The 17,149-nt window shown below is 47.4% G+C and overlaps 1 protein-coding gene across 4 annotated transcripts in view; it reads right to left on the reverse strand.

Annotated features, from left to right (window-relative positions):
- NLRC3 (NLR family CARD domain containing 3) overlaps positions 1-17,149 on the reverse strand; it is a 32,271-nt gene that overhangs the window by 6,895 nt on the left and 8,227 nt on the right. For all 4 annotated transcript variants that reach the window (XM_079952357.1, XM_079952359.1, XM_079952356.1 and 1 more), the window contains 12 exons: positions 15,099-16,839; positions 13,756-13,842; positions 11,718-11,801; positions 10,449-10,532; positions 9,751-9,834; positions 7,496-7,579; positions 5,710-5,793; positions 4,620-4,703; positions 3,847-3,930; positions 2,571-2,654; positions 2,115-2,198; positions 412-495 (listed from right to left, as the gene is read on the reverse strand). In XM_079952357.1, the coding sequence (XP_079808483.1) occupies positions 412-495; positions 2,115-2,198; positions 2,571-2,654; positions 3,847-3,930; positions 4,620-4,703; positions 5,710-5,793; positions 7,496-7,579; positions 9,751-9,834; positions 10,449-10,532; positions 11,718-11,801; positions 13,756-13,842; positions 15,099-16,839 (2,668 nt within the window). The remainder of the gene's footprint in view (positions 1-411; positions 496-2,114; positions 2,199-2,570; positions 2,655-3,846; positions 3,931-4,619; positions 4,704-5,709; positions 5,794-7,495; positions 7,580-9,750; positions 9,835-10,448; positions 10,533-11,717; positions 11,802-13,755; positions 13,843-15,098; positions 16,840-17,149) is intronic.

Here is a 17,149-nt window from a genome sequence, read left to right on the forward strand (position 1 = left end):
CCCCAGCCAGCATGGCCAATGGTCACAGATTATGAAAGTTGTAGTCCAACAATATACAGAGGGCTACAGCTTCCCCATCTCTTGCATTCACAGTTTACTTTCTGGGTTTTTTAACCAATAGCTTGGTTATTTAGCCTTTCCACATCATTCTTTCCTCTCTGCATGGTCATTCTGGATTCCATGGTGGCATCAGCTACTGAATGTGCTGTTCAGGAAGTCCCTTGTGCCCTCTGCAGCCCTCCTAGTCAATTCCAACATTCATTAAGGGCATATGGCCCAAGCAGCCATGCACACAACACTGGGCCAGATACAGCTTAAGAGGCCAGCAGTTGCTGACCCCCTCCATGAGTCTTGCATCTTGATAAATCCCTTAACAGCTATTCCATCCTTGTGTATAACATGGAAACTTACTAGAGAGCAGTGAGTGTTGAGTTCACCCTCAGAGCAGAAGCCAGGGCAGCTGTTCCTTCATCCCCAATTGCATTTTCCTGTAAACTGAAACACAGAAGAGGCAAAGCTTTTGGTGTGTTTTTTAAATACTCTTCCACATTTTTAACATTAAAAAACCTCCCCTACACTTTGAGAAGAAGCAAGAGTTTAGCAAGAGCTCCATGTTGGGAATTTTTGATTATTTGCTCCGGGGTGTGTAGGCGGGATATTTAAAAAATATGACAAACACACCCTACCTGCATTCTGAAGTGGCGTAGTCCTCATTCCATATAAGGTGCAGCTCTAAGAAGCCCCGAGAGAGCTAAATTTTTGTGGGCACCCCCCTGAAAATGCTTACAGAGCTCAACTCCAATGAACCCTTTCTATGACTTCCCCGCCCCGAATCTTGGGGGTTATAGTTATGACAGGAATGGACTATTATTTATGGCAAAATCCCAGGGAACTGTTTCACAGATCTGTATTTCCCAGAGATCCAGGTTAAAAGCTATAGCAGCTAAACAGGTTTGAAACGAGTTTAGATTTGCAGAATGAATGTAACAAATGTGACACTTCTTAGAAGGAATTGATCAGAACATTGTATTATCCCTAACAATGTTACTCTCTTCAGTAGTTTAGTCTCCAGTAGCTTGAAATAAACACTTACTTACTTACTTACTTACTTACTTACTTACTTATTTTTACAAGCCGGAGGAATGTTACACTTATGTGCAAAAAGTTACACACACACACACCCCACATTCAGAAGCAGCAGGAGCCTCCCTTTTCCATCGCATGATAAAATTACCTGTGGTCCTCAGACTAAATAAAATAAATGTTTATATGGGTGAACATGCAATTCTGGTCACCCTATATGGTCTAAAGCGGTACTAACTGTCCCAACCACCTCCAGATTCTCATCCTGCTGCTTAAATAAGCCAAAGGAGCATCTCCACCCCCATCGTTCTGCCTGGACTGAGGTCCAGTGCTGAGGGCCTTCTGGTGGTTCCCTCACTGCAAGAAGCAAAGCTACAGGGAACCAGGCAGCAGGCCTTCTCAGTAGTGGCGCCTGCCCTGTGGAACGCCCTCCCACCAGATGTCAAAGAGATAAACAAGACATCTGAAGGGAAGTTTTTAATGTGTGACACTTTAATGTATTTTTAATCTTTGTTGGAAGCCGCCCAGAGTGGCTGGGGAAACTCAGCCAGATGCGCAGGGTACAAATAACAAATTATTATTGCAGTGGTGCCTCGCAAGACGAAAAGAATCCGTTCCGTGAGTCTCTTCGTCTAGCGGTTTTCTCGTCTTGCAAAGCAAGCCCATTGACGGCTTCGCGGATTAGCACTATTAGCGGTTTAGCGGCTTTTAGCGGCTTATCGGCTTATCGGATAAGCGGATAAGCGGCTTAGAAAAAGGGGGGGGAGGAAAAAAAAACGCAGGAACTCGCAAGACATTTTCGTCTTGCGAAGCAAGCCCATAGGAAATTCGTTTTGCAAAGCACCTCCAAAACGGAAAACTCTTTCGTCTAGCGAGTTTTCCGTCTTGCGAGGCATTCGTCTTGCGGGGCACCACTGTATTGTTGTTGTTGTTGTTGTTGTTGTTGTGATTTCAAAAGTGATTTGTTTCCTTTAACACAAAAACTGCTCACACTGTTGAGGCTGAGTGGGAGGCAAAAGTCAGGGACTTACTCCAAGATAGAAAGACTCTCATTGACCTGCAGGGCTTGGCTCAGGGCCTTGGCTGCTTTGGACTGGATGAAATTCCACTGCAAGCTAGAAGGAGAGAGAAGGAGAAAAGGAATGAGGACCCAACCACACATTTCCCCATGGTACAGCCCTTCCTAGACTGTACCACTTCAGCATATAAGCAGGGAGGGGCCAACTTGGAACCAGTTTACCTACAAGATCACCTTGCCTAATATACACCCATCTGACTGATTTGATTGATGGAACTGGTGCTGTTACAGGCGCAAGCCACATAATACTTGTTCTGAAAAATAATGCCAACATCTAGGCAGCAGTTTCAGATTATAGCAGCCAGTTCTGAATGTTTGAGACACCGCTTTGCAAAAGCCTGAACAATCCTGTTTCACCTCTTGAATACATTTATGCTCGAGCAATGCAGACTAATCCGCTGAAACTCACTGCAGGGAAGTGAGCGTTTGGTTCTCCTTCAGTGCCAATGCAATGGCCTGGACACCTTCGTCATGCAGCAGGTTGGCAGCCAAGCTAGAATAAAAGCCCAGGGAAAATGAGAGTTAAAGCAATGCAGAGCTGGTTGCAAGAGCTGGTTGGCTGGTTCCAATTAATACATGAAATCCAGGCCTTGCCACTTTGGCCTCAACCCCATCGGTCCCCCCAAGGCCTTCTGCCTGACCACAACATATGCCTTGTCCTGCTTCTAGGGCAGGGGTAGGGAGCCTCAGCTTTGAGGTGGCCCTCCAGACCTCTCTATCTGGCCCTTGGAATTCTGACCAGGCCATGCCCACAACTGGTCCTGCCATGCACCCTCCTTCAGTGTTTTGGCAGGCTAGAATGTGCCCTTGGACTCTCACCATGTTTCTAGGTTGCCCGGAGGTTGGAGAGAGATCAGGGGATGTGTGAGTGATGGGAGAAGCTAGCTTAGAATACAAAAAGCCACATTTACTGATTAATATTCTACAGCTTTTTAAATGTGTTTGTGGGAGGAGGGATTATTGTTTTGTTGTTTGTGTTTTAACTCTTTATTTGTGCTTTCATCTCATGTTTTTAATCTGTGAAGTGCCCTGAGATCTTTTGATGGAGGGCAGTATATCAATCTAATAAATAATCTGGAATGTGGCCCCAGGAAGGCTGGGAACACGACTCTCAGTCTGGGAAATGTTCTCTGCCCCTGCCTAGACCCTTCATGAGTTTTCTCCTTTTCTTCCCTCATTCCTCCTGCACTCACACACCTCCCTGAGAATGTTACAGCATGTGAGCCTGGAAAACAATAGCCACCATTCTGGAGGAATTTGACATCGCTCTGCCGAATGTTCCACATCAGCATAAACATTTCAAGCTGGCTAGATGGGATGATGTGTCCCCTCCTCCCCTTGCATACTTTTCTTTGGGGTCCCCCCCCCCAAGTCAATTCCAGGAGACATGGGAGGCATGTGGAGAGAGGAGAGGAGGGAAAGCCCTGTTGTGCAGGTGGAGGTCTTTGCATAGGGCTTCTGCTGATGGTAGTCATAAGATGAATTGAAGAAGAAGAAGAAGAAGAAGAAGAAGAAGAAGAAGAAGAAGAAGAAGAAGAAGAAGAATTTGCTAAAGTTCTCCACTCCAGAATTCTATGATCCTATACCACCCTGAGCCCCAAAGCACCAAATTAAGGCCATAAAGCCTTTTAGGGTGTGCAAAATATTTCTCAGAGCCCCTGTTTTCCAAAGGTCAAATGACTCACTCCAAATTCCTCAGGGTGCTGTTAGCTCGAAGGGCACTGGCAATCTCTTGAGCTCCGTCTTTGCTTATGGAGTTTTCCCGCAGGCTACAGGCATATGGAGAAAAGTCATTATTGTATCCTTATCGAAGCCTTCGTTGTTTTTCCACACACTGCTCTTCCCCAAGTGGGAGGAAAATAGTGGGAAGGGGGCAGACTTTCATAGTTCTGTTTCCTTGGCAGAGGACTTTATCCTAATCACTAATGTGAAAGAGGGAAATACCAGGAGGCACCCAAAACAAGCAAAACCTGTTTTAATGAAAACCCAGAGTCTGGGCAACCTCGTGTCAAGCAAGTGTTAGCCCACACAAACTAGGGCACCTGCCTCACCACAAAAATAAATCAATCAGATCTACTGGGGAAGTTTCACAAGAGCTCCGAATCAGGTTTAATTGCAGAGTCTGATTTTGCTGGCACTGGCAAAGGAAGGTGTGTGTGCCCCGGGTGTCATCCCTGAGGGGGGGCGTCATCACCGCCCTGCCCCCCAGGATGCTTGCCCCTGGGATACTCGTCCCACCCCCGTGGGCAGCTCACCCTGCCCCCGGGTGCACAGCATGTGGGTGCTGGTATGTGATTCAATCAATCCCATCCCAAAATATTCAGTCTAGGAGTGCCCAGGGGTTCTGCTTGTGCTCTCTATAGCAGTGCAGCCACCATGCTCTCTTTCCCCGAGTCTACTCAAAGAACTGTGGCAGGCAATGGGGTTTGGAGGTGGCAAAGCATAGGCTAGGACTTACTTGAGGCTGGTGAGGCCTTGGTTAGAGCAGAGGGCTCGAGTGAGTGCAGTCACCCCTGTGTCGCTGATTGAGTTGCTCTGGAGACTGAAGAGGCAAACACAGAAAAGTGGAAATGGGTGAGGGAGGGAGGCACACTGGATTTCATCTTAATTCTACTCTTACACGCAATCCGGGCTTGGCTTTCAGTTAACCCAAACAAACACCCTCAGGTATCTTCCCCTCAGAGGAGGGATGCCAGAGAACTCCAAATAAAACTAAAGTGGGAGCAGAATTTGCTGACATTCATTGATTTTTTTCCATTGTCTGGAACAGAAATCAATCTTGCGAATATGATTGGGATTGGGATTGCTGTTGTTTTCAGCAAACAACATGTGACTTACCATTTGCATTGTCTTCCTTTCTTTCTCTCCTTCCTATTTTTTTATTTTAGTTTTACTTACCTTAGTACATCAGTTATAGAATTGTCATTGGTTATCTTAGTCTTTGACTGTGTTTCATTTGTATCAAAAGGAATGGGGCAGCATAAAGTTAATGATGATGTAACTTGCATAACTTATGTATTTTTCTCCCAGCAGACAGTGAAACAAATGATGTAGGCTTGGGCAGAAGATGAACTGCAGCAGCACAGAAACAGCACCGCATGCAGCAAATACAGGGCAGAATGGACAACGATGCCTTCTTACATCCCTACCTTGTGTTGAGGGAGGGGAAAACCTAAAAGTGTGTGGGCTGTACCTGTTGAAAGAAAGGATGCTGGCACAGTCCTCCAAGCACAGCCTTGGAAACAAGCTTCAGGGGCTCATAAAAAAAAGTCTGCCTCGAAGGAGAGCTTTGTAAGCCCCAGGAGGACAAAGGATGTGGGACTAGGGGAAGTTGCAGTTCCCTCAAGGGCTGTGGCATCCTCCCAGGGTCCCTCAGACTTTGTGCGCCACCACAGGCTATCAGGGCAACAGAGATTGAGGAAGGGAAGGGGGGAACTCTGCTCTCCAGAATCACTTTGCTTTAGAGAACTCTCTCAATAGTCATTTTCAAGGAAAGGGGGGAGCAGCAAAATAAACACATGTGGGCAATGGAGGCGGAAGTCACTTACTCCAGGGTTAAAAGGGTGTGGTTCACCTTCAGTCCTTCTGCCAGGGCTGCAGCACCAGTGTCTCCAGCACAGTTACTGGACAATCTAGAATAGGAACAAAGGGAAACATAATGTGTACCAGCAACTGCCCATTCACTAGACATTACTTTAACAGCAGGATTAGCAACCATGCCCAGGGCTTTAAAAAACTTTAATACTATGTGTGAGTGGCGTGTTGACTAACAGTCACATTTTGACCAAGCAATTTCCCCCAGTAGAATGCATTTTTTGCATGTGGTTTTTAAGGCATGCTTTACCCTAGCTTATTCATTTTTTGACTCATTACTCGGTTGGAGAACCGCACTGCAAGTTTGGGAGACGTGTGGGTTTCAATGGAACTGTGTTCCTGTACTGTGCCAGAAAGTGTGAATTAGGTAGGTTTGCCTTTAAATGCAAACTGAATCTGAAGTCTCCCCCACTCCCTGCTGCAGAAGCAGGATGGGGAGTCAACCCTCTGCTTTACCATGGTGTAGACCAGTGTTTCCCAACCTTTTTTGGGCAAAGGCACACTTGTTTCATGAAAAAAATCTCGAGGCACACCACCATTAGAAAATGTTTAAAAAATTAACTCTGTGCCTATATTGACTATATATAAAGTAACTCTCTTTAATAGGAATCAAATAAACACAAAGAAAGTATTTTATAATTACTTTATTATGAAATAGTAAGTAAACAGAAATATGAAAAATTATAAAATACTTTATTCAGTGCGCCTTTTGTCCCTCTCCTCGAAATGCTCCAACTCAATGTTCCTCCGCGGGCTGGCCATTGGAGAGCCGTGTCGCCCACACCGCAGCCCAATACAATATGAACCCTCCCCTCGCAAGCGGCAACCCCTCCACACTCCCCACCTTAAGCCTCCACACGTGCCCTGCCCAAAGAGATGCCCGCCCGCGCGCGAGGGGATCCTTTACCTCAGCATCCCGCCAAAAAAAAAAAAAAAAAAGAGGGCGGGAGACTGTGGTCCCTCAGAGGCTGGGCGTTAGGAAGAAGCAGCCGCCTTCATCCAAGCAGGAGCAGCAGCAGCTGTAGCTGTAGTAGCGCCAAGCTGTGCCGGGGACTCCGTGCCCATGAGGGGAGGGAGGGGAGAGAGAGGAGAGGCAGCAGGTCGCCCTCTTAAGTCACGCGCGCGCAGGCACCACCACGCATCCCTCGCGCCCTCTCGCAGAGCCCCTGCTCAGCACCTCCCGCCTCGGGGACGCCTGTCATGAGCCGCTGAGAGGCCGCCAAGCCTCCAGGCTGCTCCCATTCAGCCTTAGGCGCGCGCCCGCCTCGGGAAAAGCGGTGCTGGGAGGCGGAGAGAGAGAGAGAGGATGCCGCTGGCCGCGTCCCACCCTCAGTCAGTCGGCTCGGAGCTACTGAGGAGAGGGAGGTGGGGACGACGGCGCGTCTGTTCCGCTCGGGGCCAGCGCGCCCCCGCCCCCCTCTCCAGAATCCCCAACTAAATATGATGCGCTAAGGGAGGGGGGAGAACCCACCCACAAAGAGGACGCCTTTCTGCAGGGCGCCTAAGGCCTCTCGCCACCCGACTCGCCCGACTCCCTCCCACGGCACACCAGGCAACGTCTCGCGGCACACTAGTGTGCCGCGGAACACCAGTTGGGAAAGACTGGTGTAGACGTCTGATGAGCAGCCTTTGCCTCCACGCTACTGGGCACTCTCTAAAGAGGTGCAGACTCCACAGTGAGGGCAATGCCACTGCCTCACAATCCATGCAAATCTGTGAGTCAATTCTCTCGGCTCTTACATCAGCTCCTTGAGGCCCCAGTTAGTCTTCAGTGCTTCTGCTATTTTCTTTGAACCTTGGGGTCCAACTGAGTTCTTCTGGAGGCTGCAAAGGAGACGACATCCTTAATGAGCAGTGAGCCGAGGGAGGTCGTCCCACAGCCTTTTGATCAGCAGCTGCAGCGCTGCCACTTTAAGCAAACAAATATATATAATATATAATCCCTTATTGTCATCGCAAATATCCCTGTGAATCTGGAAATGTGGAATCAATAACTCATGTTCTTATGAACTGCTCCTTTTATCATTATAGACATAGGATTTTAATTGAGTGCTTTCATGGAGATTCCCAGGAAAAAGATGCCTTTTATGGTTTGTTTTTTATTCCTTTCAGACCCGAATGGACCCATCTCTTCCAAGGAGGAGGAAGAAGAAAAGCTTATGCATGTAAAACTTGCCAAGGACTAATTTTAGCAAAATTATAATTTTGTTCTCTATGCCGGTTCTCTATTACTGATACCGTTACTATTACTTTTATTGTTTATGGCTCTCTCGTTTTGTTTTGCTTGGTATTATTTTACATATTTGTACAAAGCTCTTTCTTTGAATACTGGTCTTTGATTATTATATCCCAGCTCGATCACTGATATCATATTTAGGAACACGGTTAAGCATCAGCAGAGTTGGCAAAGCTCATCTGACAGCAACAAGAAACCAAGTCTTTAGTGTCATCAGCCCAGTCCTATGGAATGCTCTGCCAACAGAGATTAAGCAGGTGCCTTCTGTTTTAACCTTTGAATGCCTGCTGAAAACATTTCTATCCCACCAGGTTTGTGCAGGCAATAAAGCAGATATCTATCTGTTAGTTGAGCTCTGGCTCTAACTTTTGCATGGCTTTTATTGCATATATTAGGTAAAGGTAAAGGTACCCCTGCCCATACGGGCCAGTCTTGACAGACTCTGGGGTTGTGTGCCCATCTCACTCAAGAGGCCAGGGGCCAGCGCTGTCCGGAGACACTTCCGGGTCACGTGGCCAGCGTGACATCACTGCTCTGGCGAGCCAGAGCCGCACACGGAAACGCCGTTTACCTTCCCGCTGGTAAGCGGTCCCTATTTATCTACTTGCACCCGGAGGTGCTTTCGAACTGCTAGGTTGGCAGGCGCTGGGACCGAGCAGCGGGAGCGCACCCCGCCGCAGGGATTCGAACCGCCGACCTTTCGATCGGCAAGTCCTAAGCGCTGAGGCTTTAACCCACAGCGCCACCTGCGTCCCATTGCATATATTATGTTTGTTCTAAACTTCTTTGAGATATCCATATCTACAGTATACCTATATTTATATCTATTTAAATAGCAGTATATAAATACTTTTATAAATAACTAAATAAGCCAATCACACCATTGCTAATTGCTCGTTTGGTGTTACACCTGTACTTCCCAGAAACACAATCAAACAGGCTTCAGAAGGCAGTACATACTTCAGAGAAAAATCAAATGGCATAGGTTTTCTTGGATTGTACTGCAGGTCTGATGGGCTGAATGTTAGGGGAGGGAAAACCTCTACAGACAGAAACCTAGCACATCAGAGAGAAGGCTTTTAACTGAGCCATGTCATTGACACTCCCCTTTTCGACATACAGGGTTTGTTGCTTCCCAACAGCAGGGACGCCTTCAACCATGCCAAACCACCCGCCCCGATACCTTCAGCCCGCAGTGTAACAACCTGAGAAAAGTTTTTCTTGTTTAACTGCTAATTGCATAAAGGTAAAGGGACCCCTGACCATTAGGTCCAGTCGTGGCTGACTCTGGGGTTGCGGCGCTTATCTCGTTTTACTGGCCGAGGGGGCCGGCGTTTGTCCGCAGACAGCTTCCAGGTCATGTGGCCAGCATGACTAAGCCACTTCTGGTGAACCAGAGCAGCGCACGGAAACGCCGTTTACCTTCCTGCCGGAGCGGTACTTATTTATCTACTTGTACTTTGACGTGCTTTCGAACTGCTAGGTTGACAGGAGCAGGGACCGAGCAACGGGAGCTCACCCCATCACGGGGATTCGAACCGCCGACCTTCCGATCGGCAAGTCCTAGGCTCTGTGGTTTAACCCACAGCGCCACCCGCGACCCAGCTAATTGCATACACAGGCCCTTATCTAGCTCTAGTTGAGATGTCAACCCAAACACAGTTTTAGCAGCCAACTGCACAGACTGTAAGAACAGGCACCCAGGAAGGAACAGGTGTGTAAACCATGATGCTGCTTAGCAAAGACCAGAGAGACGCACTGCAGAGTCCTCAGGCTCTGGTTGCTGGTGAGAGCCTCGGCCAGGCATTTGGCACCTTCTTCCTTGATGGCGTTGTTCTGGAGGCTGAAAGAGGAAAATAAACTCCATTACTTTTTCCAGCCAGCGTTTGAGGGGCAGGAAGCGACAAATGTTCCGACCTTGCCACTGACAAGGGCTTTGGTGAATTTACGCCATTCGGCAATTTTCAGGTCTCTTGCCAACAGTTCACAATGGCCTGGCTTGAGTGTTTTGCTATAGTTTAGTGTGGCTCTCCAGATGCTGCAGGACTACAACTCCCATCCTCCTCCTCTCTGTTCATTGGCCATGCTGATGGGGGCTGATGGGTCTTGAAAACATCTGGAGGGTGCCAGGCTTAGTCTGCACGAGCTAAACATCCTCTTACTAAGGAGTCTGAAAGCTCTCACTTCTGCTTTGAGTTGGCAGTGTGCCATGTTGTCAAGTGCTGAAAATCTCAGGGTTTCCCTAATCATTCAGAGACCTTTATTTTCATGCGTGTGGATGAGGCCCATCTGGGCATGCTTCATGATTGGCACAGCCAACTCAATTTTGGTATTAGAGGGAGCCTTTGTGTAGGCTAAGAAGCAGCAAACTACCAGACAGTGGCATGGTGCTATATTGAACGCTATGCACATCTGTCTTCCCCTGTCGGTTGGAGACCAAGAAAAGCAAGCACTTACTTGAGAGAAAGCAAGTACTGGTTGATTTTCAACGAGTCAGCCAGGGCCTTCGCTCCTTTGGGTCCTATGGAATTACTCCGAAGACTGAATCCGAAAAAAGTAAAGAAAGGAGAGAGGACCAGGGTTACCTAGTGGTGGAGGAAGGGGGTGCAGGGGGTGTGACCACCCCGGGTGCCATCACTGGGGGGGGTGTGTGTGACAAAATGAGTTTTTTAAAAATAATAATAATAATTGGGCTCACAAAACTTTTTAGGAGTGACTTGGTGGTTTAGGGACCTGCAGGTTCTGCATTGCCTGAAACGGCAGTGTGGGACTTGCGTCTGCCTACTGCCCCTCACTCAGCCGCCCTACAGCTGAGGGGGAGATGGCGGAGAGGCTTGTCCCGCCCCATAGGCATGGATCGACACGCCCCCGGCTGCAGGACATGCCCCCGCACCAGGCACCTGAGCGGCTAGCTACGCTGCTGGGGTTACCTATAGATTGCTCACCAGGACCTCCTTTATACAGTGTCCCTTTCATCATGTTATTCACGATGACAGTATCAAGGCAGTCATACAGTGGTACCTTGGGATAAGTACTTAATTCGTTCTGGAGGTCTGTTCTTAACCTGAAACTGTTCTTACCCTGAAGCACCACTTTAGCTAATGGGACCTCCCGCTGCCACTGTGCCGCAGGAGCACGATTTCTGTTCTCATCCTGAAGCAAAGTTCTTAACCTGAGGTAATATTTCTGGGTTAGCGGAGTCTGCAACCTGAAGCGTCTGTAACCTGAAGCGTATGTAACCCGAGGTACCACTGTACATGATTCCCCCTTGGGCACAGGCAACAGGTCTCTCTGTGCACATCTCTTGTCCCTGGGCTGTCATCAGCTGTGCGTGGGATAAGAACATGAAAAGCCTTGCGAGATCAGGCAAATGGCCCACCTAGTCCAGCATCCTGTTCTCACAGTGGCTGCCTGGACCCAAGCCACAAGAGCACTCTCCCCTTCTGTGGCTTCCAGCAACTGGTATTCAGAAGCATTGCTGCCTCTTGACTGTGGAAACACAGTGGAGCCACTGTGGCTAGTAGCTGTTGAGAGTCTTCCCCTCCATGAATTTGCCTAATCCCCTTTTCAAGCCATCCAAGCTGGTGGCCACCAGCCTTCCCAGTGGCAGTGATTTCCACAGTTCCATCAGGGGCAGGTTCATCCCACTGGCTGCTGGTTGCTGATCCCTGTTGCAGTGCATGGCAAACGCCAAACCCTTTAAAGCAGAACTTCTGAGATACTTACTCCAGTGCCATCAGGCTCCTGTTGACCATCAAGGACCGGGCAAGAGCTTTAGCACCTTTGTCACCAATCTTGTTTTCCACCAAGCTGTCCAGGGATGTAAAACAAAGGTGGTTAAATGCATTTTCTAAGTAATATAACCCATTCCTTATTTACTGGACCTGTAACTCTATTGGAAGTTGCCTTAGCAGTAATTTAATAGTGCTCTCCTCTACGTCTGGTGTGGCCTGATAGTTATTGCAAAAACATATAGACTCTTGCTGAAATTTGAATCTGAAGAAGAAAAGGTTAAAGAAGGCATGATCAAATGGGCAAAAGGTTTTGGTTATAATGCACCTGAGACCCTCTGCAAGCAAAGCAAATATTCTGCCACTGATCTATGGCCTTCCCTACTTTCGTGGGCACCTATACATCTCTCTGTCTGGGTATCTGAGATCAGCAGGTTTGCTCCTTGTAGAAGCGCTTAAGCTGCTTTCCTCCACTGTGCTCTACTTTTATATTTGCAATTAATTCAAATGCAGCAAAATGCCACAAGATTCTGGTGATCTCTCCTACCACAGGAAGCAAAACCCTTGCAAGCACTACCCTTGGGGACCTCTCACTGCCTTGCAAAGGGGAGTGTGCACAGCATTTCCTTTGCAACTGTAGCTCCTTTTATTCCTGATCAGACTGCGAGCTCCTCCAGATGAGCTGTTTGTTTATCCTGATTTGCTAGCACAAAGCTCACACAGAGGTCAGACTTGGTCAAGTCTTTATTGAGTATTCATCCTGATTTGTTTGCAGGTGTTTTCACACATGCCCATTAATCATTCGTCCATCACACACCTTTCAGTACATTTCCCCTTCTCTTTCTCAAGCACAAAAAGTCAGTTTTGTCTTGGGTTTTTTTTAAAGTAGATTTGTGGGGCAGAGCGATTTAATACACTTTACTTTTGCAAACCTCAATTTCCCAGTAAGCACTTGGATCCCTCCCACAACAAACTGATGGGCTTGGAGGTACCGTGCTAGATCTGGTTCCCAAGCAAGTGAAAATCACATACAAAGGCACAATACTAGTACAGTGGTACCTCGGGTTAAGTACTTAATTCGTTCCGGAGGCCCGTTCTTAACCTGAAACTGTTCTTAACCTGAAGCACTACTTTAGCGAATGAGGCCTCCTGCTGCTGCCGCGCCACCAGAGCATGATTTCTGTTCTCATCCTGAAGCAAAGTTCTTAACCCAAGGTACTATTTCTGGGTTAGCGGAGTCTGTAACCTGAAGCGTATGTAACCTGAAGCGTATGTAATCCGAGGTACCACTGTATATAGCAACCACAAAAGTGCAGAAGGGCACATGACTGTAAAGACCATATACGGTACCCTCTGCAATGCAGGAATCACTACTTTAAAAAATCAATGACAGATAACCATTCAACTTCTGTTTAAGAACCTTCCATGAAGGAGAGTCCACCACCATGTATTTTGAGGTGGTGTCTTATTCACATGTGGATTGGTAATTATAATGGTAGCTTATGAATGTTTGGTAAACCCTTATGGGGAATTTTGTTTTGTTTTGTTTTGTTTTGCAATTATGACTGAAGAAGATTTTCTGAAGCAGGGCTTTATCCAAAAGCCTGCTGTCAGCTCCTTACAGCTTTCTCCAACACAATAACAATATCTTTTGCAACTGTTTTTGAAAGCTTTGCTGATATGCACACTTTGCAATTGTAATAACATTTTGTCTTTCTATTGTAACTTCTTATCAATATATGCTTGCTCATGGGCGTAGCCAGGATTTTTGTTGGAGGGGGCAGAACCTCAGATTCGTATTGATTTTTATTGATTATGGGGGGGGGGAGATCCCCCCGCACCCCTTGGCTATACCCATACGCTTGCTACAGTCATGTGCCCTTCAGCCTTTTTTGTGGTTGTTCCCAAGCAAATCAAGCATGAATGTAACTGCCAACCTAGGTAGAGGCAACCACAGTTGTCCCACAAGAAGCCATAAATCTGTACACATTGTGCAGAAAATAAGTACTGCACACTTAGCTATTCTGCCTCACCTGATTTTCTGAATCTGGCAGTCCTTTCCGCTCAGCACGCTGCCCAGCAGGTCCATAGCACTGTCTTTAAACTGGTTGTAGTCTAGCCTGGGCCAAATTATGGCCGGGGGTGGGGAGGGCCAGGAGGAGAGAGAACAAAGCATATTCTTAGTACATGCAACCAGAGGAGAGAGAAAAGGTGGGCGAGTCATGTGAGTGTGGCTGAAAAACAGGCCATTTCTAGGGATGTAAGAAGGAACACTTTTCAATTCTGCCCTGTATTCCTCACATGCAGCACTGTTTCCATTCCACTGCAATTTGTCTTCCTCCCAAAGCCAATGTTATTTGTCGCACTGTCTGCTATGGCAAATTTATGCAACTGGCTAATTAATTAACTGTGTAAATGATGTTGTCATTACGCTATTCCACCCAGTTCGTTTCATCACGATGAAACCACAATGAGAATGGGAAAGGGAGGAACCCCATAATCCATCAAGTAATCTTTGCAGCCTAAAAGCAGCAGCAGCTGTGAATACTAATCACATTCTCTGGATCTACTTCCCATTCTGGACAAATAAGCAAACATCTGCAACTTCCACTCCTGTTTCCATTTCCATTTTTCTCCCTTCCCTTTTAAATTCATTCGTTTATTTATATTTTATACATTAATTTACATTTTATATATTTTTTGACAAAGTAATAATCATAAATAAATAAGTATAAAAATGCACACCCCACCACCAAGACCATTCTATTGTAACTATCCAACCTCCCAAAATTTCAACACCTCTTGCAATGGTTTGACCCCTTTCCATTTTAACAGAACAAATTCTACAAACACCCTCCATATCTCCTCAGAATCATTTCTCTTGCATATTCCCCGTCTTACCTTAATGGCACATGTTAATTCATCATTAATAGCTATATCCCACACCTCTTTATACCATTCTTCCATTTTATATTCAGCTTGCCCCTTCCACTTCCAGCTGTCAATAAATTTGTGAGCAAGTCCTTCATAGCCTATGAACTTCCACCTCATCGTAAATTGATAATAGCGCTACCTCTGGACTTTTGGTCAGCTTTAACCCAGTGATTTCTGTTATCTTTCCATTTCCATCTGAAGTCTCTCACATTCCTAGTCAACCTGTTTTTTGAGCCGCCATCCTGATTTGTTTGCTATGGCCCTTCCCCTCCATAACCGTTATTCAGAGAGGCGTACTACCTCTGAACTTCATCCTTCAACCAGCATGGCTATCAGCTGCAGTCCAGCAAAACCTATGCAGAGGATCACAGGTAGCTCTCCTCACCCTCTTCTTCCTGTCCTGGCAAGTCCTGGCTCCCATCAAGCACTGAATGTGACCTACCTGAGATTACTACAGTAGTGGAGCTGAGAGAGAAGGCTCTGGAAAGCATGGTAGGTGAGGCAGTTGGAGAGGTTTGCCTCTTCCACACAAACCTCTGAGGTCTGCAGGAGATAAGCCAAGGCAGAGCAGTTGACCGGCGTCAACATCCCAGCCAGAGCCTCGCTCTTCATTGCCTCCTCGAGGCTCGCGACAACTTCCACGTGCTGAATCTCATGTAAACACCGCATGAGGTTGACGGACCTACAAGAGACGGCTTGGTCTGCTCCCAGGAGGTTTTGCAGGAGGCCAACCACATGACTTCGGTAACCGTGGTGCTCGTCTCTCGCCAAGAACCAATCAGACAGGACTTTGTTCACCTGTGGGGCGAGGAGGCCTGAGAGGAAGCGCACAAAGACGTCCAGGTGCCCATCCTCGGACTGCAGAGATCTTTGGAAGGCGTTTTTAAAGTGGTTGAGGAAGCCAAACTTTGGCCAGGACATGCCACTCTCCACAAAGAGGTCAAAAAGAGCCCGCTTTGCTGCAGTGTAATAATAGGTGGCTGCCAGGAATTCTTGAACTGTTAAGTGGGGGAAGTAGTAAATGGTGGAAAATGGAGTCTCTTCCTTAAGTAAGAGCCTATTGCACAAGCTAACTTGGAGAGAAGAGAGGTCTACGCCATAGGCTTTCATGTCCTGTTCGTGGAACATATATTTCCTCTTGATTAGGCTGTAAAACGCCAAGCGGCCTAGGCAGTTCATCATTTTCTTGCCATTGTTCAGCAGCTGGTCTATTTTGAGGGCTTCCTTCTGTTTCCCTGGCCAGTCGCTACACAGTGCCATTTTAAAGTAACAGGAATAGATTTCTGACAAAGTTTTAGGAGCAGCCAATGCTTCTGGAGATTGATTGGCGCTCCTTAGAAAGTACCCCATGGAGGACCCGCAGGTCTGGCAGAAAGCTGGCACTGTGCACAGTATGTACAAAGACCTGCTGGCCTTGAGATGCCGCAAGACACCATCGGATAAGCCCTGGTTCTCAGCAAACATGTGATCTAAATGGTCTTTGATCTCTGCATCTCCAAAGCCCTGCACTTCAGTCATCCGGTCCACTAGACCTCCTGGGATCTGCGTGGTTGCCGTCGGCCGCGAGGTGATCCAGACAGAAACCTCTTGCAACAGATTGCCTCGGATGATGTTGGTGATCAAGTTATCCACCTGGACTTCCTTTCGGAGGTCTGTGCAAACGACGGCATTGGAGAAATCCAGCAGAGTTTTAAACTGATCCAGACCATCCAGGATCAGGAGAGTCTTGGCCGTGTCGATGGAGAGAAAGCTGGGCTCAGCTAACTGGGGGGTTGCCAGACGGATCAGCTTCTCTGCAGAGAGTTTGTCATAAGCATTCAGTTCCCGGAAGGTGAGAGGCAAGACAAAGGTAAAATCCTTGCCAATCTCTCCCTTTGCCCAGGTGTGGACAAACAGCTTGACCAAAGTGCTCTTGCCAATGCCGGCAACTCCAATGGTCACCGAAATCCGCGGGGGGATGGTGAATTTGGACAAAGGCAGGAAGAGTTTCTCCAAGGGGATCTTCTTGGAGATGTTCCTCACTCCTTTGATCGTTTCAATCTGTACAAAATCATGTTGCTTCTGCTGGAGATCGGTCAGCCCTTCCACCAGGAGGAGATCAGTCAGTCTCTCCAAGGAGGTTCCTCCTGTGCTGGTGCCACACCAGCTCTGCAGAGTCTCCATATGTTTTTGCACCATCAGCTCTGCGGCGGAAGAAGTCGGAAGAGGAATTAGAACGGGATGCAAAGACCTTAAATCATTTATATATTTATTGTATTCACATCCTACCTTTTCCCCACCCAAGGAGCTCAAGGTTCTCCTCCTCATTTAATCTCCACAACAACCCTGTGAGGTAGGTTAGGCTGAGTGGGGACCTGAGCCCTGGCCTCCCAGGTGCAACTCACTAACCACTATACAACACTGGGCAGGCTACTACCCACCACGGGCGCCACAACTGTGCAGAAACTCATCAGAACCCCCAAAGGGCAAATCAGTGGTGCCAGTACAGGCTTT

Source organism: Podarcis cretensis (genome assembly GCF_951804945.1).
Source record: "Podarcis cretensis genome assembly, chromosome: 14".
Classification (NCBI taxonomy): domain Eukaryota; kingdom Metazoa; phylum Chordata; class Lepidosauria; order Squamata; family Lacertidae; genus Podarcis; species Podarcis cretensis.